This window comes from Nelumbo nucifera, chromosome 2 (genome assembly GCF_055504915.1).
Source record: "Nelumbo nucifera cultivar China Antique chromosome 2, China Antique-T2T, whole genome shotgun sequence".
Taxonomy (NCBI): domain Eukaryota; kingdom Viridiplantae; phylum Streptophyta; class Magnoliopsida; order Proteales; family Nelumbonaceae; genus Nelumbo; species Nelumbo nucifera.
Window position 1 is genome coordinate 35882118 of NC_142650.1, and position 14293 is coordinate 35896410.

Consider the following 14293-nt stretch of genomic DNA (forward strand, 5'->3'; position numbering starts at 1 on the left):
TTAATCAGATGTATGATTTCCAATATTTCATGAATAAAAAATAGCCGCCCAAAGTCTGCACACTGACTCTGCATAGCCTATAATGAAACTGTTTGAATCATCTGAGTGGGCTTCCGGTGGTCATCTGAATTCTGAAACCTATTAGTCCGTTTGTCAGTCCAGCACTTGTATCAGTAGCCAAATCATGCATCCCACCGGTTCAAATTGGGAACTCAATAGAACCACCATTTCTAAATGGGTTAATGCTATTGAAAGAAATTATTTTGCAGTACTACAAATCTATTGCGTTAATCAGAGATCTGTGCAACTCTTGATTCGTTCATCTATGAAAATTAATGGCCATGACTACGCTACATAGCTCTCAAAGCTGCCAAATATCTGGGCCTGATGCAATTGATTACGGACATGGTGCAATCTGAAGCCTAGGAATGAAGAAATATGAATATCTCATGCCCCAAAACTTCTCTTGCTGAAAAAGCCAAAAAGTCAAAATGCTTAACAATATGCCTGAATGACTAGGGAATTTTGATTTGTATACATGGTAATAGATATTTCTATATTTACAAACCTGCAAGGAAAAAAAAAAACACAGCAGTTCAATCTTTTTGAAATACCAAGGAACATTGTGACAGAAAAGAGTAATTTATAGTAGTAAAATTTCAGCCTCCACTGCCTGTTAGAACGTATTGATTGAATGCAGAGAGCCAAGACCTTCTACCCTCGCTGTGAGAAGCTGATCGTCTCAAGTTCGGTCTTGAACACCTGCTCACTTGGTTCTGTAGGCTCCTATTGGTGGAACAAGGAATTAGCGAAGGGCTAGTGTCCGGAGCTCCCAGGCAAAGGCTTGAATTGAGCTTCACTGATTGGAACAGTTGGCAGTTGAGCGTTCTGAAGGAGGATGAGCCTAGAGGTGAAATCCGGGTGAAATGGAAATCAGGCTTGCAGAATTGGTTTGGCATTGTGGGGTCTGATTTTTCACCCGAGCATGTGCATAGGGACAAAGATAAGCTTGTCCTTGCAATCTCTTTAATTACTGGGCCAGTGCCTGGAAGCTTGGTGAATGAAACTATACCATGTCGACAAAGAGGACATGCGATTGAGCCTGGAGGTCCATGTGCAACAGTAGAGGTGCTGTTGGTGGAACAGAGGTACAAGGCACACCGAGTACAGAACTCATGACCACAACCTGTACAGTTAGAAAAAGTATTTCTTTGATTATCTTGTAACATAACATATAAAGTAAATGACAGAAAGATGAGAACAATTGTTAAGTCCTATGAAAATTCAAAACCCATAACCTACACAATTTTAAGAAAATGTGGTAGATCAGGTAAGTTCATTTTTTTTTTCAAGGGCAGTAACCTCATTCCATTGCATTCTTATTGAAGGTTCTGAATAAAGTTGTTCCAGTACAGTTATCTTTAAGTTCTAATGACTACTAAATATCCAAATGTTGAGAAGTTCAGACAATCAAGAGGACAGAATCGTGAACTGCATTTTCTGTTCAAATTTATGCTTCTGCATTGACTTCGACTCATTTCTTGTCCATGATCGACCATTTATACTTGCCTTCTGAATTGGTATCCCCAACTTTGTTGCTTGCCTTCTTATGGATGGACATGTAAAAAGTCATCCAATGACTAATGTGGATTTTTTTTTATCATTATGGATAATGTGGAATTGGATAAAAATGTACAAGTAGTCTTCAAAAAGCAACAGGTTGGAAAACTATCACAGTAGAGGCGACAATATCCTGATTAATGAAGCTTCTTCAATGCTTAAGTAGAGCTGATCAAAGATGGGAAAGCTTTCCCAATTCAAATTCCTTGCAATTTGCTTTATGTCACTCAGCATAAGTCGTATCAGAAACATCATGGTTTTCAATCTTTGGGTAATAAGTTGCAAAACTAGTCAATTGATCCATGGTCAAAACTACATTATTTTGATGCATCCCTGACATTAGGTGTTTGAACTTTAATCCAATCGTGAAGCTTTAGCAATGAAGATCTTGCATAGGTTGTTTCTACGACAATCATCCAGACCACAGAAGGAAACCTAAGACTTCAATTCTTATTTTGGATGATTGTAATCAACAAATGAACAAATGCCTATAACATAAACTATGCACCATCACATGGCTTTCTTTCTTTTCTGTTCCATTTTTTTTGTTTTTGATTTATCTCTTTTTATCCTCTTTGGTCACTAAAAAATACAAAAGTAGAAAGTTCTAAATGCAGAGAAGGCTTCAATAAGAAGGCTTCTTATTGAAGGTTCTGAATAAAGTTGTTCCAGTACAGTTATCTTTAAGTTCTAATGACTACTAAATATCCAAATGTTGAGAAGTTCAGACAATCAAGAGGACAGAATCGTGAACTGCATTTTCTGTTCAAATTTATGCTTCTGCATTGACTTCGACTCATTTCTTGTCCATGATCGACCATTTATACTTGCCTTCTGAATTGGTATCCCCAACTTTGTTGCTTGCCTTCTTATGGATGGACATGTAAAAAGTCATCCAATGACTAATGTGGATTTTTTTTTATCATTATGGATAATGTGGAATTGGATAAAAATGTACAAGTAGTCTTCAAAAAGCAACAGGTTGGAAAACTATCACAGTAGAGGCGACAATATCCTGATTAATGAAGCTTCTTCAATGCTTAAGTAGAGCTGATCAAAGATGGGAAAGCTTTCCCAATTCAAATTCCTTGCAATTTGCTTTATGTCACTCAGCATAAGTCGTATCAGAAACATCATGGTTTTCAATCTTTGGGTAATAAGTTGCAAAACTAGTCAATTGATCCATGGTCAAAACTACATTATTTTGATGCATCCCTGACATTAGGTGTTTGAACTTTAATCCAATCGTGAAGCTTTAGCAATGAAGATCTTGCATAGGTTGTTTCTACGACAATCATCCAGACCACAGAAGGAAACCTAAGACTTCAATTCTTATTTTGGATGATTGTAATCAACAAATGAACAAATGCCTATAACATAAACTATGCACCATCACATGGCTTTCTTTCTTTTCTGTTCCATTTTTTTTGTTTTTGATTTATCTCTTTTTATCCTCTTTGGTCACTAAAAAATACAAAAGTAGAAAGTTCTAAATGCAGAGAAGGCTTCTTGGGGGGAATATATTCTTTAACATTTTGTTCATCTTACCCTAAATAATCACGTGCTGGGTTTAGTTCAATTGAGATATATTCATTATTCTTAATTTTGTTTTTGAATGACCAAACAAGGACTACTGATTGGATGGTGAGAATTACTTAAAACTGTTTGTAGCTTTACTTTTGCAATCAAGGACAGTATTTAAGGCATGAATAAGCAAAAGAACTATCTATAGCATTTACAATCTTCACTTCTGACCACAGAAACGAATATTACAATTCATATATTAGAATATGTAAGAGAAATAAGAGAAATTTCTGGGTAACAAGGTCAAATCAACTTTTTTTCCACTTACTTTGCTGAACGACTAGCACAGAATTGAATGACAACAAGTAAAATAGGAAACTGTTCTCCTACATTAGTAACATTTGGAAGCATATGCTTGCTACATTCAAACATATGAAACTAAAATAGTAGACCTTTTGTCAAGATGGGCAAAATTCATTCATATAGATTTACAAAGTTCCCATCTAATCAGTGGGAGATGTAGAGAAATGGACGAAACCCATCAAAAGCAAAGGAGTAGAGAAGGAACAAACAATGACACAAATTCCAAACAGTTTGAACATGTAAGTTTGTGATTTGGATGAAAGAATTTGAAATATAGTACAAAACATAAGCTTCAGTATTTTATAGATTTACCCCTTGACCATTAGATTTTATCAAATAAGGTTTTCTTATTATATTTTATGGATATACCATTCTGAAATCCAGCCTTCAATGGGTTCAACCCTCTTACTGCCAATTACTGATTTTATTCCACATGGGGGTTACTTCAAGATGTACTCGTGAAAAATTTGAAAGTATACAATAGTAACCCTTCAAAATTTCTGAAAGCATACCTTCAGCAGCTACTGTGCATTTCCTCTCCAAACAAACAACACATGGGTCATGGCACGTGGGTTGTGAATCACTGCTCCTCCATCCACATTCCCTGAAACAAGAGAGAATTTTAATGTGGTGCAGAATAAGTTCTAGCTGTAATTTTGTGACCTGACTCCTTTCAAAGCTAAGCTAAGATGGTTGAAGAAATTTTCCTACAAGGTGTTTCTTGAAACACCATAAATTCTAACAAAAGTCATTAAAAAAAAAAAGACCTTGGGCTCCATGATCGCAAAGGTGGAAAGACATCTGCAGTAAGCAGGTCCTATCAATCATAAATTCCCACAGTTTTTGTGCTAATGTCTTAACTAATAACTTGTTTCAGTTGACATATGGAAACAAGATTTTTGTGGCTAAACAAGGCTATATTACCCAGCCCTGGTCCTAGATATCCATAGTCTGGGAGAGGAGGATGTTACTAACCTCTGACAACTTTTGTATGAAGTGGCTACTCTCATACATGAACCTACACTTTCAAGCTTATCATCTGAGATTTTACCATCTCACTAAACTTATCTGCTTTTCAATCATCTGAATTCTTCATGTTTACTATGAATCTGGTCTGTGTTTGTTTTGCACATAAAATAAAAGAAAATGAATGATATACTTGGAAAACAATATTCAAAGGGAAATTGAATCATTTTCCTAATTTTTCTGGTGTTTGGTTTAACTTGGAAAATATGCTGGAGAAATATATAGATGTTGCAACGTTTGAATTGAGATGACCAACCCTTTGTTTAGAAAATGACTTTAGAAAAAAGTTAGAAGGAATGTTGTGGGGTGGCTGAAGAAATACAGTACTGGTTCGTGGAAGTACAATAAGTATAAAGGGAGTTAAACATCTGGCTGGGATGATAAGGGCTAAATTAAGGTGGGTCCAAAGGTTAGGCAATACTGTGGCTGACAATTTGGCAAGATTCTTTAGTCAACAGAAAGCGACTATTTTGGGGGTAATTTTCCAAGGCTGAAGTCTTTGATGTGAATACAATGTTTTAAAAGTTGTAAATAGGGGTGAGTGATTGGTAATTTGGTACTTCAGACTGACATCATTTTCTCTAGTTAAAACTCAACAAAGTTGATTGTAAATCGATATCCATCTATATCTATACTACAATAGAAAGTATGAATAGGGTCTGAAGTTTCTAAATTTTTTCTTGACTAAAATACCCCTCTTTATGTGATGGCAAAAAATGTAATTTGAGTACTATTATTCAATTCATTCAATTCCCTCTCATTAAGTCCCACATTCGAGATATCAACTCCCATTCTCCCTCATTGAATCCTATATTTAAGGCACTTTTGTTTCTTGTCACCAAATTCTACTAAATAAATCCACACAGTAATTTTAATAGTATAAAAACTTATACTTTTAAAATGAACCTAAAATTGTTTTTCGTCTAGGAGTCCTCCTAGACTTATGATAGGGCCTAGGCTTAACCCCCTTCGTAACTCTCTCAAGAGATCCGTAAGCCCAATAATGTCTCTATCCTAATTGACCTACCCTCTATTCCATCTGAAACCTAGTTAATAAATGGATAACTGTATTTCTAATTTCATTCCCAAACAGTCCTCCCCCAACAAAAATAAGAGAAGAAAAAACCACAGTTCTTGTCAGATTTTAAACTTGGAAATAAAGCTTCTTTTTCACATCCAGTAACTTTCACATGCAGCTCATTTCTCAAAGTTTTCCACATCAACCTACGCGTTTCATTTGAAATCTTAATTTATTGTGAACATTAACGAACAAAATGTACAATGTACCTTTCCATGGAATCAGGATCTTTGCAATCGCTTGAAACAAAAAATTCAGCATCATAGATGATAATTCAGGTGGTATTTTATAAATTTGAATATAGAAATTTGGTGTTTTTTGGGGAATGGGCTGTGGCCCTTGTAGGAGCCTCCCCTCTAGTTACTGAAGCTAAAGCCTTTTTGGAAGCACTGAGATTTGCAATTTCATAAGACTTGAAGAATGCTTGTTTTGAATCTAATAGCCTTCACTAATTCAGAGCGTAACAGGGGAGGAGTCTAATATTGATCAGGAAATCCCTTTTGTCTGTAAGGATATTACGAAGTTGTGCACTTGTGTGTTGGAAGATTTTTCAGGTTCAGTTGGTGTTCGCAAAGCTTTAATGTTGCTGCTCATGAGGTTGCAAAATCCGGTTTTTGCAAGGCTTGCCACTCCTCAGATTTTGTCCCCATTTGGATGGCTGAAGTTTTAAGGAAGGATTTTGGGTTGTTAGCAGTCTTGTTGTTGATCCAGGGGTAGCTAGTTGTGCGGTTTTGTTGCAGTTTTCTTGTTTTTGTTTTGCTCCTTTTTTTCTTGTCTTGTTCCTGTGTTGTTTTCAATTTGTGTTTCCCCTTGCTATTCGTGTCTTTCCACTTCTTTCTTCATTAATGAATCCTTTTCTTACCAAACAAAAGATAGGTGCATTCAAATAATGTTGAAATGTAAAAAAGAAACCTGGCAATTTTAACAATGCTCATAAGGGGGAGAGAAAGATATGGTGAAGGAAGAATTTGTGGCCGGCCTTCTGGCTGTCTGCTTAAAATTCCCTCAAGCCAGTCTCTGTGCCACGATCTGGCCACCATCAAAGGAGTCCATCTGTGAACAGAAAAATACAAAAAGGATAAAAAGTTACAATTAATTAAATGAAAATAGAAATATGAATGCACAGCACGATGATAAAACCAGAAACAAACAATAAAATTATCCTAATATAGGGTCCAGTAGTTAAAAAAAAACTTAAAACCCACCAACAACGTTTTCACATTTACATTGTTCTTGAGGCATGCCAATGATCAATCAGAAATATAATTCTGGTCATAAAATTCAACAATCAATGATCAATTAAAATGACCCATTACCCAATGATGATCCTGGCCATCCAGGGTCTTAGGCCGAGTAGTTTTTCTGACAATAAAAATTAGACCATCAGAACCCACATCTAATACCTCAACCTCAAACAATTTTATGTTTCTTACTATCTATGCTTACCTAGAAAATATTGGAGTTTAATGTTGAAGTTATAGAATCCGAAAGAGTAGTACTATGAACAGAAATGTTTTCTCTATGGATCAATGAGAATTAATATTACTTTATTCCATTACTTTAAAAATTTCATGTCTTTTCAACTATTGTTTCAAGTTGTTTTAATCAACATATTCAGAATGAACCATATCCAACAGAGATCCCATACCATAAAAACATTATGTTATATAATGTTGAAAAATGAAACCTTGAAATTTCTGAAATATTTAAATATCAACTTCGGAGAGGCAACAAAAGAATTAAGTAGCTGGAAGACAGTAAACAGGAGACTGGTCCCTAAGTGCACATAACTACACTGTTATCTAGGTCAACAGGGAACTGAATAACCTTAAAACTGAAATAGAATAAGATATTAATACTAAATACCAAGGCCTGCCATTCTCTAAAATAATGATTTATGTGCCATGGACTGTCTTAAGGAATCTAGGGGTTTGGGTGGAATTTTGGGACATTTGGTACAAAAAAGATGAAAATTTTAGGATTAGGATAAAGCTCAAAAAACTAAGGAATCTAGGGGTTTGGGTGGAATTGTGGGATGAAATGATGTAAGGATATGTGATTTTGATGAAAGTTGAAGGAAAAGTAACCTGGATCAGTTCTAGTCCTTTTGAGAATATTGAACGAATATTTTTTAATGAACTTATGGCTGTTGATGGAAGTAATGACTTCTTTAAGGATTAAAAAAGAAGAGCGAGCGAGAGAGAGAGAGAGAGAGAGAGAGAGAGAGAGAGAGAAGAGAGAAAATATGAAATCACTCAATAGGGTGCCTAGGTTCACTCTAAGGCATGGGAATCACTAACCACACATAGCATAAGCTGGAAAATCTCAAATCAACTTCATCCATCCTTATGCAAAACGTCCATGCATATTTACAGACTGTAAATCCACAAGAATCCAACTAGCTTGTTGGTAAGGTCTCTAGCCGGTTATAATCATGTGGGAGAAGATGCTCACTAACATGAATATTACATTTTAATTATAGAAAGAAGGGAAAAATACAGACACCTTGTCTTCTTCTAATTAACATGCCTTAAGTTAAATTCTTCTTCTTCACATGAACCATTGATCTTCAATTCTAGCCACATTCCTTTGATAGGATTGCAGATTGCTTGCTATTCATTGCCACTGATATCCTTTATATAACTCTTTATCCAGATATAGTAAAATTCTTATATTATTAATTTCTTCATCCATATTTTACGCTATTTTGGCTGCAAGAACTTTTAGGTTCTTTTTGTGGGGAGGGAAAGGTTAGGACAGCTCCAGTTCAGATAGGAAACTGGTTCCTAATGGCAAATATTTGCATCAATTCAAGATGATCTCTGTGTTCTGATGGCATAATCTTGTTCACATAATAGCTTACTTTAATATGATGATCTACATAAACAGTTTTCAACCTAACAGAAAGTATATTATGAATATGATATGCCTCCTAGATGAGTCAAAATGTAGATTTGTATGCTGAAATAACATACCAAATGGGAAATCTAGTTATGTAAGTCCTTACAATCTAACCACAATGACAAGAAGCCCCCCATAACAATGCCTTCACAAAATCACAAATAAGTTTAGTTTCATACTCAATCCTAGTATTTGAATTTCACTTTTCTTTTCTAATGATACTATGTTGTTCTTTCCCCAATTCACCTGCATTAAAATCTAGTTCAACCACCTGATTGCAATGATATATGCTAAGTTGGTAACTCAAAATTAAATTCCGACAGTATAATTGGATAATAAGCTAGTTTAGATATTGAGAAACATGAATCCCATCACAGGTTAAGAGGTAATGACAATCTAAAAGCTAAGAAAAGAGAAAGACACCTTGATTATCATTGATAAAAAAAAGGCTTAGAAATGACTAATAAGCTCAAGAGATATAATTTATTAGACTTCTCCAGGGTCCAACTCCCCTTGACATATCTTAAGAACTCAAATTAGCTGAATAATCAAATGAATACTTATAGAACAAAAATGGAGAAATATATGTACTAAATGTATAAGAATTAAACTACAGACTGGAAGTAAAGGAGATACCCATTGGCATTTTCAGAATTCACCCTGGCACCCCTAGCAATCAAAACCTAAATCCAAAATGTGCACAAAATAAGGCCCACACAGCACGGCACTCAAAATTATAAAATCAATTCAAGGCATAATACTGACATACCTGACAACATTGTGCACTTCCACCACAAGCAGCATAATGAAGTGGTGTGCTTCCTGGACCTGGCAATCAAAGAAAAGGGGAAAGTCATACACTCAAACTGATCCTAATCTAGATATTGCCTCTAAGCATATCTTAAGAAACAATAATGAGGTAGATTCTTTTTTTTTTCTCTAACCTCAAATGTGTACTAGCACTGATAAACATATCTAAAGAAACAGCAATGAGTCAATATGACTTTTTTACTTCAAATGAAGATACTTGTACTGATTGAAATTCTAGCTATTACCTCAACCACATCTATAATGACTCTTTGGATTAGCTGATTTTGTTCCCAAAATATAGTAAACAAGGACTATTTTTCCGAAAGGGATTTTGGGATATATATTTATAGTTCAGATAAATATTTCTTTTCATGCTAGTTGTATTCAATTCAATAAACAATTAACTTTTGTATTTCCTGTTGCTTGTAAAATGGAGCAGGAAGTACCACAAATTTAGTTTATGTATTTTATCTCTTTCTGATAACAACATCAGTAGGAAATGTATTTTATTTCCAAGGTTCAAAGGAGCCTCCAAATCAGTAGCATAATATCTGAATATGTAGGTTTATCATATCAATTATCAAGTAACAGAAATTGGAGATATTTTTTATTTTCTTCTTATTGGGGGAAGGTGAAAATGATACAACTACCTCTAGTTACATTCCACTAGCATTGATCACTCAAAAACATATTAAAGCATTGGAACGTGAGAGCTTAATCTCGAGTTTAAAATCAAATATACACATTGCCAATACAGAGTAATATGATGTGACAGAATTTTAACCACAGTGAAATGTGACACCAGAGGGTGGGCCTTGGTGCAACACTTGGGTTGCTCCATTGTGACCTGGGTGACCAGGGTTCAAATCTTGGAAACAGCCTCTCTGTACGTGTAGGGATAAATCTGCATACATCTGTCCCTCCCCAGACCCCGCATTGGTGGGAGCCTTGTCACTGGGCTGCCCCTTTTTTTAATGTGACACCACATCTCAATACATAATGTAGAATATAAACAACCTTTACACCATGAAAGAAATATGATGAAGAACCTATTATATCAGAATGTAACCAGATTACATGAATGCTGATGTCTAGACTATTAACTGGCTGAAATGTCATATGGTTCAATAAAATCTAAAAAATGGATAAGATAAAAACCATAGAAAAGGGTAAGGTTTGAATCTTAACTAAAAGAAAGATGAAGAAGAGAATAAAGTGCATCATGAACACCAAGACATGAAAAAATCATTGCAATAATCAACTAAGAAATAATTTACTGACTATGTAACAGATAAGTGTAAAATAAAATGTCATAGGAAGAAAAAATTACCAATCAGGTCAATTGTTGTTCCATCTTCCACAGTAACCTCAGAAACCGAGGCTCCTAAATCCAAAAGTAACTGTACGCTCTCAACATGCCCATTCAATGCTGCCATATGAAGGGCTGTAATACCTCCATCAGCAGGATTATTAATTACCTTTGAGAGAGCACTGAAACAAACAAAATTGGATGTCGAATATTACCAAACAATCAATGGGGAAGAAGATAATCAAGATATACAAACAATAAGATGAGCGTACCCTTCATCAAATTCCATCTTATGTTCTCCTTTAGCAGATCTTTTCCTTAGAATATTCCAAAAATCAGGAATGCTAGGAATGTAATCCACAAGAAGTAGCCGGATGCATCGAGAGTGCCCATTAAGGGCAGCAAAATGGAGTGCTGTACCCCCATTAAGATAATCCTGTCTGTGAATCTAAAATCCAATCCAGTGTATGTTTGTGAGAGATCCTCCAGTTAATTTTAATATTTTGAGCCAATCTATTTCCAGTGGAAGTAGAAAATAACAAAAAAAGGTAAGATATCATACATTTGCTTTGAAAAGCATCAGTGTCTGAACAACTTCCCAGTGTCCATGTTGACATGCTTGCATCAAAGCAGTCTGTCCAACATTACAAATAACATCATATTCTCAATTGAAACTCAATCATAAATCAAGAAGCTTTTTAGGAACTAAAAAGTTAAAAGTATGGGAAGTTAGGAAAAAGAATTCAACCCACAGAAGAAACATGAAAGGGAAATAAAGGCAACTGCATTTCAATATGAGCACTGGATCACATACCTGCCCTCTATAATTCCTGAGATTAATATCCACTCCAGATTCCAGCAAGAGAGACACAATCTGAATAAAAAAAAAAGAACAATAGAGCCATTACAGAAACCAAGAAAATGAAATATCTGCAATTCAGTATATTTAATTCTAAATTTCAGAGAGGAAAATCATATGCTTAAATTACCTCATGGTGGCCCTGAGCTGCAGAGTAATGGAGGGGAGAGTTACGAACGCCAAAGGTGGAATACCTCGCCAGACGTGGATTATATTCCAATAAAGCCTTAGCTTCCTGAAGATCCCCATCTCTTGCAGCGGAAACCAGCCTCTCCCCGGACGCAGAGCATCCAAAGGAATTGCCCATGATGCTCAGAAATCTCATGATCTTCAACGATTACAACCCAAAACAATATACAACTATACAAGAAAGAAAAACAAGGACTTGGTTTCCCCTCCCGAAAAAATCCCTTAATTTTTTACTACTCAAGCAGTTCATCCATGAATTTTACAGAAAAAAACGAATAAAACTAAAACTCAGGCCTGTCTTTCTCTCTCTTTCACTCTGCACAAAATTCTTTAACCTTTACCCAAACTAATCACAACCTATACCGGTATTTTCAATAATACATACAAGAGAATTGAATAGATGCTTGGATATCTCACTAACCTCAAGCAAAACCCAACAAGATTAATAGAAAAATGGGAAGAACCCTGCTCTCTCCCTGTACATAGATCCTAAATTCTCACCAAAAGAAAAGCTACCCACATCAGAATCACTCATTAAAAAATCAATCCGAATGTGACCGCTCAAAGATTCCTTGTAAAAGAATTCTGGACCTTCGACAAAACAAGGCAACAAGAACTTCAACTTTTTTAACCTCAAATTCCGTTATTTTTTCAATAAGAATAACCACAACCCACATCAAATTTTTCCATTGAGAGCCAAGATACCCGATACCCACATCGAATTTCTCCTTCTTTATCTGTTTCGATCAATACCCAGATTGTATACAATTCCCACAAGCTGTCTATTTCTTATGGGAAGCAAAAGGAGCAAAACGAAGAATGCGATGTAATTGTGAAAAAAAAAACAGAGAAATGGAAATTCAAATAAAAAAAGAAGGAAATTAAGAGAATTTTTAAGGATTAGGGAGACAACTACTTTTACTGCAGTCTCCAACCAACAAGCCTGCAAGAAAAGCGTGTCTCCGTGATTGGAAACTCAGTCAAGCGGTGGTTGGTTTGTTACTTCCCTTCCTAAAACTCCAATAAAAAAACAAAATAACAGCATCTCTCAACGATGAACAGATACAGTTTTATTTCTCCATCCAAAAAAAAAAAACACAGTTTTATTTTAATTAATTTAATTTAGGATTGGCCTGAGAGAGACGCATGTACACAACCAACAACCACCCTCAACTCGAATCCTCCACCGTTGGATTTGATTGGTCTGATGATGCATGCGTAAGCTGTTGGATATACAGAACAGGAATGTAGTAGTGGGAAGAATGTTAGCAGACAGAGTACAGCGCACTACCATGGTGGGACCCACAAAAAGCAATATCATTAATCACCCCTTTGTGTGTCTTTGTGGCTCCATCATCACATCTGGGAAAAATCAAGAGTTGCATATGGGCGTTGCTTGGTAGCATTTCTCTTATCCAAAAGTCAAAATGTTGTGGAGAGATCAGAGAGATCTTGTGATGGGAGCAGATTCCTCTTTGATATATAGAAAGGTGAATAGACATAAGGCGCCCCCAATTCATATTTGTTTTATATCATTGTATAATGATAAATGCTTGATGCACATGGACAATTTTGATTTTTTACAAAGAATTACTTATTGAGTAAATATGCATGGCAAAATTGATCAGTAACTTTTTTATATTAACTAATTTTCCTATATTCTTTTTGCATTAAGCAATGGACCTCACATTAAAGTTATCCTTATTTTTTTGGGTAAAATTTATCCATCTTCGAGGTCGGTAAATAATTTTCTTACTTGAGAGAAATTTTTATAAAACCTGATGAGACCATTTTACCTATTTTAAGAGTTACTTTTGATGAGTAGAAATGCTCTTTTATTATTTACTTAAAAATCAAAAGAACATGGATAAGTGCACTTATCCGGTTAAGTTGCACTGTTACAAACGAACGAAGCCTAATAGTACTAAAAATCCGAGTGGTTCAGACAAGGATTTATTGTTCCTTGTGGTCCAATATATATTATATATTTATAAATATAAATATATAATATATTTATTTATTTATAAATATATTTTTATAAATTTGTTATATTATTTGTTTTTTTTATAAAAATATGTATATATATGATGAAAATAATTAAAAAATACTTGTATTTTTTGTTTTTATTTTATTTAAATTAGTATATTTTATTTTTCTTTTAATATTTGTTATTTTTTTAAAGAAAACAAGTCAGATTTGATTAGATCCGAAGATTCAACTTACCGATAGGATTTGAATTCAAATTGAATCCTATCAGATCTTCGGATTGGATCAAATCCAAAGTGAATAGTATCGAATCATATTGGAATATACCCTAATTCGAATCCAATCCAATCCGTTTGCATCCCTAGTCAAAAGTTTGGTAGGTTGCGTTTGGTATGCTTTTAGAGAATTAATTTGATGAATTTTATAACTTAAACAAATAAAATTACTTTTAAACTTGGATGTATAAAAATTCTTGGAACTAACTCATTTTTCATATAGTGATTTTATATTTTTATCGATCAGAGTTTTAATTAAATATAGAATAAAGTATCATGCATTTACAAATATTTGTTACACCATTAAATTAAAATTTTAATCAATCATGTTAAAGACATAAAATAACATACTT

General features: G+C 34.6%; 1 protein-coding gene across 1 annotated transcript; it reads right to left on the minus strand.

Moving 5' to 3' along the window:
• Positions 1-512: 512 nt before the first annotated feature.
• LOC104612345 (putative E3 ubiquitin-protein ligase XBOS32) lies at positions 513-12775 on the minus strand. Its single transcript, XM_010279733.3, has 10 exons — positions 11621-12775; positions 11446-11505; positions 11194-11265; positions 10904-11079; positions 10653-10813; positions 9282-9340; positions 9149-9195; positions 6524-6664; positions 4020-4111; positions 513-1186 (listed from the first exon to the last, which is right to left on the minus strand). Exons 1-10 carry the CDS (start codon positions 11813-11815, stop codon positions 660-662), a joined length of 1530 nt encoding a protein of 509 aa, XP_010278035.1. The 5' UTR covers positions 11816-12775; the 3' UTR covers positions 513-659.
• Positions 12776-14293: the final 1518 nt, after the last annotated feature.